Here is a 6567-nt window from a genome sequence, read left to right on the forward strand (position 1 = left end):
TTCCGATGCACACAACACTTATTTATACATCAAATTCAAATGCATATCTACCTATCATACTAATTCATTTAAAACTCACCAAATTTGACTTCTACACAAGTTACATTAGACTCTCTAAATTACTTAGCAATAGCAATGCACGAACTAAAAATAAAAGCCTACATTAATAGTTTTGGTTTCTTATACAAAAATACATTATTTGTGTTTTTAAATTGCGTACTATTTTTTTTAAACATTCCACATTACCACAAAAACTTAGACAGCCGGTCACCATGTGTTTAACACATACCAGTTAAAAGAAACTGAAATTTTAGGCATGCCTAAGGCGTGCTTAAGTTTTTTTTGTGGTAAGGCCAAGATAGTTTTAAGTTAGCATAGCTCGCGTTATAAACTGAGTAACTACAAAACTTGTCTAGGTGGCGCCACAGCTCCTTAAAAGTAGAGAAAAACTTTTTAACTTTTCAGGGGCAACTTATTAGTAGGTACGGTCTAATATTTTGCTAAATCCAAGAAATAACTATTTACATAACTTTGGATGTACTTGTCTCTTTACCTTCTCTAACGTAACCTTTACCAAAATACCTACACAATAATTTATTTTACTATTTACTACAACAAACTCTTAGTAGTTTAGTGAGTTGATATAAATATTTTGCACAATTCCCGTTAAACCACTTAAGGAGCGCAATTTTATACTTAGTGAAGAGCAAAATTCACTAGCTACGTACAGGAGACGTTCCATTTGAGTATTTAATAATAAATGTTCGAGTATTTGTAATGAATACTAACTTAATATAAATTATTGTGACATCGAAATAAATAGTTAGTCTACACTATGGCAGTGGTACCTATTGATAGTTCGACAGTCTTTACAGAAATTAAAACTAGTTGCGTACCTACATAAGACAATTATGATAATTTCATTAATAAACTAATTGAGATTCATTGGAAATCTTGTACTATAGTGATGTCTTTAAACTCTAGTTTCGGCGTCGTCTTCAGTAGTAGATTTCCTGAAAAATAAAGCATTGAAAACATAGAATTAGATAAACTTAAGATTTACCTTAGGGAGGCGTTACAATCCGTCTTTATCGTGTGATACGAAAATTTACTAATAAAATAATTAGGCATGTCCTCCAACTAAATAAGTTAAGTATTAGTTAGAAATTTAATTTTGAATACAAGCTTTTTTACAAACTACATTTCCGTACCAAATTTCAAGTCGATACCATTAACAGTCGAGGAGTTATCCATCCTGCGGAAACGATCCTGGCTGAACACTAGGATGTCACTATTAGATTATTGTATTGTCACCAGATTTACTTAAGCATGCCAAATTTTAAGTCAATCCGACCCTGAAAGTGGGTCAAATTCAACTCGGAAGATTTGACCCGTATATAGAACACATTGCAAGTTAAATAAAAGCTTGTATAACCTAACCTAACCAACAATAAAAGTTGGAAAACCCCCGACTTTGTCACTTCAAAGTTCAATATCTCAAAAACGGCTAAACCGACACACATAGCGGTCAAACTTATAACACCCCTCTAAAAAGAGCGGGGGTTTTGCGTCGGGGGTTAAAAGTACGTGTGGTCGCAGAAGCAACTGATTTAAGTACGTGGACATGGACATTACCGATCCAGATTTTCGTAACACACGGGAAACGGCGGTTGAAACGCTTCCGAGCCTCACCAAGTATAGTAATTATTGGTATGATTATGAGTAAACTTAAAAGCATTTTCCATTAAATATCTAACGAAAATATTTATCTACACACAGACATTATTAGTTAGGTACACGATGTTAAGGTTTAGTACCGTACCACTAATTCTATTATCAGTTACATTGATAGAACTAGGTATGTAAGATAAAAGGTATAGGTAAATAACGTTCCATTTGGTGAAGATAACTAGTGTTGGTACATAAATTAAGAAAAAAAAAGAAAGTTAAGGTAATAGAATATCGAATCTTCACCAGCTGCACACAAGGGCATGATGTGGTGTTTTGTGTATCTAGTGTGATTAAGGTAGACGTGATCTTTGAGTGCAAAGGTTTGGGAACTATCGCACATTGTACCTGGCCCTTAAGTATTGATAAAATTTGTAGCCTAAGATCCCATCGTAAAATTCTGAACTTATCTGTTTTTGATCGAAGGTTAATTTAAATAATAGATGGGGTCGTAGATATAGGTATAATATAACAAAGGATTGCGTAACAAAATCTTGCTATTTGTTAATTATAATATATAAAAAGTACTTGCAGTTAGATTTTGCTAGGAAATTCTGGGGTGTTGTATGACTTATATTTCAGTCGAATAACAAGTAGCTAGTACCTACAGAATTTTACATTGAGATCTTATTAGCAATTCTGGCCCAATGAATAGTGATTTTTTGAAAATTCCCTGTATTTGGTCGGAAGCCACTTTTACCTGCATGGTTATTACTAAGTGTGATTATACTATCAGTGATGTAGCTTGCCTTAGGACGGGCGCTGCAATGTATCAAAATGTACTGACTTTATACCTACTACGAAGTTTAATAACCGAATTAAGTATCGGGCTGTCCCGCTCATTTAATATGAAAGTGGCAGGGAATTTCCATAAAGAACTGGGAACTGATTTTCTTAAATCGCTTCACTCGAAAATGTCATTTGAAAGTGGTAAAAATGGATTTTACTACAAAACTATAACTTCCATAAAATGTTTGACTAGGTAAGGTAGTTGTCAAGATTAATTCATCATCATCATCTCGGCCTATACGTCCCTCTGCAGGGCACAAGCCTCCTTTTGAAATAAGAGGGCTTAAGCCGCAGTGTCCTCGCGAGCCCAGTGAATTTCTCGCAGATGAGTGCAGGTTTCCTCAAGATGTTTCCTTCACCATAAAGCTCATGGTAACTTTAAATTAAATTACGTAATTAACTTTCTGCTACTTGACTCCTACTTCAAATTCAGTTAACAAATTTCACTAGGTACGCTTGAATGGTATTTTCGACTGATGTGATTTCAAAAATCGATTCCCTGAATATCAATCTTAAATAGCATGCATATAAAAAGTGTTTACCTCTTCCCTAAGATGAGGGATGATTTCGCGCGCGGCAACACCACCGTTAGTAAAGCAAAAGATGATTTACAATGAGTGTTTCTCATACAACCGCCACCATCTAGCAACAATTCATTATTATGACGCCATTCGTAAACCAAGCACGAGTCTTATTGCTGAAATCGTATCGTAGATATAAAAGGCCAAATAAACTCTCAATCTTTAACCCGAACTTACTTTTTAACAATATACAGGTAAGGTTCTTTGACTGTAGCTACAGAAGTTTCACTTCACCGACGGAGTTTAGTCATGAAAATTTGCTACAACACACAAGGTAATAGGTTCATTCGGCGATGACTCAGGATTAGTTTGGATTGAAAGAATCCCACCGGGGCGTGAAGCGATAGCCTCTGCATATTACACCCTTGGCTATATTAGGTTCAAGGTTCTTCATTGACTTGTCTCTAACTCAATACCTACTAGCACTATTAGCTTCTCGCACTACGCAGGTACACTAGGGAGGTTAGTTGCTGATTATTATTAGTATTAAATGTAAAATTATTTATATAACGAATGTAATATTGATTACAATTTAGTTATTTCCTTTTTTTATTGTATAATTATTTAATTTCATAAGTAAAAATTTGTATGCTGAAAGGCAAGACATGAAGGACAGGACATAAAATTATTGTACCTACATCTATATATTCAATTTAATAATTGTATATAGGAACTCATGTTTGACAAATAAATTATCTTTATCTTTAGTATATTTGGCCTTTTCATAAAATATAAAAAAATATAGTAGGTATTTTCAAATCCAAGAGGAAACCTACTTAGATTTGGAATTATTTAACTATTATCGAACCAATTTACCGACAGCGAAAAAGAGGTGTGCTAGGTGTATAAAATATCTTTAGTTCTCCTGAGTACTAAATTTCTTTATGTTTTGATACATTTTGTATTATTAAACAAAAAAATACGGAAAACTGGACATTGCACACTGTCACCCAGCTTGTATTGTTGAGTGAAAGAAAATTTAAAATATGGAAAGAAGTCAGAGTGCTAAATGTCCAAAAGTGGGGAAATTCAGTGAATATGATGTAGATGACACATCTACCACAATAGAGATTTTTTTGCTTGATGATTAACATGCAACAATAAACTTCATGCTAAATATAAGTTATAATTGCGACTAAAATTAAAACTCACTCGCTGGTTTCCCCCATGCTTGCTAAGGGCGCTCCCATTGGCTGTTGACCTTCACCTAATAAAAAAAAAGTTTTAATCCAAAAATAGTCCGGTTCGAAGGATTAAAAATAACAATAACTTACTATAGGTAGGTGTGCTAAAAAAAACTAAATAATTTTGTGTATAAACACTGCAAATAAACGGTGGCTAGGTTTTACCTGGGTGCGCTAGATCGTTACGGACCGGCGGCGGCTGCGGCGGTCGCAAGCTTGAGTGATCTTCCTCAGCTGAGGCAAAGCAAAACAACGGGTCAAAAGCTAGTTTACACTCTGGAATGCTCAAGCTAATCGGATAGGGGTTAAAGCTGGCGTGGATGGAATAGACACTCAAAAAAAGAACAAAAATATACAGCTAGGGCTAGATGATTCTTCCGCAATTTTTGGTTTGAAGTTGAGTCGACCGTAAAACGAGGTGATTATTTAACATCTCACTTCATGACATGCTCTGAGCGCTACATTTTATTTATTTAATTTTATTTGACTGGATGGCAAACGAGCAAGTGGCTCTCCTGATGGTAAGAGATCACCACCGCCCATAAACATCTGCAACACCAGGGGTATTGCAGATGCGTTGCCAATCTAGAGGCCTAAGATGGGATACCTCAAGTGCCAGTAATTTCACCGCTTGCACTGCTGCTTCTCGGCAGGATTAGCGAGCAAGATGGTGGTAGCAATCCGGGCGGACCTTGCACAAGGTCCTACCACCTGCAACATTTATCTTTTCTCGACGCGATTTAGCGCATTTAATTTTATATAAATATCCAGTAGGTATTCGTTGAAAAAAAAAGAATGAAAGAAGTAAGTAGGTACCACACGAAACATCCTAATATCAAAATAAAATCAACAACACTCGAAGTACCCTAAAACACTCCACTCATACTTATCTACATATCTAATCTAATCACTTCAGACTAACCTGTGTACGGGAACAAGTATTTATCGTGCGGATGGTGCTTATCTGATCCCTCCGACATCCTGTCATTGTATTCCCCATAATCCATCTTCCTTTGGTAATCATTCTTGAGCATCGTGGCTATCCCAGAGTCCCTGAAGTCCCTAGGGGGGTAACCATCATGCTCTCTAGTCGTAACTCCTGAATCCCTGAAGTCTCTCGAACCGTAGACATTTGTGTCTGTGTTGAGGTATTTAGTTGGGCTATAGCCGTAGTCGGATGTTCTTGATGATAAGTAGGTTTTGGAACCGTAGGGGTTTCCGGGTAGTCTGTACATTGTGGGGGATATTGGGTAGTTCGGGTCGTAGGGGACTTGTTTTTCTGTGTCTGTTGGTAGGACGCCATACATCAACTCATCTTCCATAACTCCATATCTGTATAATTTAAAAATAAGGCTAGTTATTACTTGTACAAAAGTCATAGCAAGAGAGCGTGATGCCTGTTGGGTGTTCATTACTTAATGACATTCAATTGTGTGGAATATGTTGTCAGTTTCATTTCTTGTCCTGTCGTGGTCTAATAACGGCTATTATAAACGGCTGGGCTATTTGAATGAAATTTATTATCAGAATGGTATCAGGTATGTTCATTAAGCAACATAAATGTAGATCACGGTTTTATTCTTGTGAATTCTCATGGTAATTTAGTAACGATAGTGATACCGGAAAATTGAATTCAACTGCCGAATCTAATGATTTACGCCAGCAAAAGGCTGGCAATCTATAAGTGTCACCTGTTGTCTAGCGGCAGCCTGGACGCATCCACACTAGCAACGTAGGTATCGTGAACATTCTCCAGTATCGAGGGCTTCATGCGTCGCCGGCTCATCTGGTACACATCTGACGTCAGGTCAGGAACCGGCAAAGGGTTGGGAGACGGCGAAGCGAGGTGCGGGTTGCCTTCCGTATCTGAGCCCGTCTCTTGGGACCAGCGGCCTATTTCTGGACGGTTGGATTCTGTGAAACAATGAGGGTTGTATTACAACATGAACATGCAAAGAAATGAGACAAATTTTAAAACGCTTGAGAAAACATACATCTACTCGTAAATAAAGTTGTTTATGATTGAAAAATGTTTCGATCATGTATTTCTCATTAGGGAAATATGGTGGCAAAAGCTACATATTATCTAAATTCTACATCTGATATTAGATGAACGAATGATTTTGATTTTAACTAACCTTCTCTTATGTGCGACGGCCATCTTGGAGAAATGCCCAGTGGCGCTCCTTCCGTGATATTTGGTAGATAGCTTCCTCCATTATTGCTTGGAGTTCTGTCTCCTGTTAACAAAAGACCAACAACTTTACTTCCTTATAGTTTAAAAA

The 6567-nt window shown here is 36.6% G+C and overlaps 1 protein-coding gene across 5 annotated transcripts; it reads right to left on the minus strand.

Annotated features, from left to right (window-relative positions):
* Nucleotides 1-33: 33 nt before the first annotated feature.
* On the minus strand, nt 34-6516 carry LOC141426182 (protocadherin-like wing polarity protein stan). 5 transcript variants are annotated; one of them, XR_012451205.1, is made up of 7 exons: nt 6421-6516; nt 5974-6196; nt 5205-5614; nt 4448-4516; nt 4251-4305; nt 3060-3159; nt 34-1013 (listed from the first exon to the last, which is right to left on the minus strand). XR_012451205.1 is itself a non-coding variant. In XM_074085038.1 (7 exons), the coding sequence occupies exons 2-6, from the start codon at nt 6066-6068 to the stop codon at nt 3067-3069; spliced, it is 666 nt and encodes a 221-aa protein (XP_073941139.1). In that variant the 5' UTR covers nt 6069-6196; nt 6421-6516; the 3' UTR covers nt 34-1013; nt 3060-3066. The 5 variants fall into 5 exon arrangements, 3 of the variants coding, with proteins under 3 accessions (XP_073941139.1, XP_073941138.1, XP_073941140.1); XM_074085038.1 differs by having other exon boundaries at nt 3060-3100; nt 4248-4305; XR_012451206.1 differs by lacking the exon at nt 4448-4516.
* Between the last annotated feature and the right edge of the window lie 51 nt (nt 6517-6567).

The sequence above is a fragment of the Choristoneura fumiferana genome, chromosome 3, assembly GCF_025370935.1.
Source record: "Choristoneura fumiferana chromosome 3, NRCan_CFum_1, whole genome shotgun sequence".
NCBI lineage: Eukaryota > Metazoa > Arthropoda > Insecta > Lepidoptera > Tortricidae > Choristoneura > Choristoneura fumiferana.

What these genes read in the sequence shown, in the direction of transcription:
- LOC141426182 (XM_074085037.1), bottom strand. Translation starts at nt 6,068, where the DNA reads ATGAGCCGGCGACGCATGAAGCCCTCGATACTGGAGAATGTTCACGAT. An exon ending in ATACTTGTTCCCGTACACAG is followed by an intron (nt 4,517 to 5,204) that starts GTTAGTCTGAAG and finishes GCTTTGCCTCAG; the next exon opens with CTGAGGAAGATCACTCAAGC. An exon ending in AGCATGGGGGAAACCAGCGA is followed by an intron (nt 1,014 to 4,250) that starts GTGAGTTTTAAT and finishes TTTATTTTTCAG; the next exon opens with GAAATCTACTACTGAAGACG.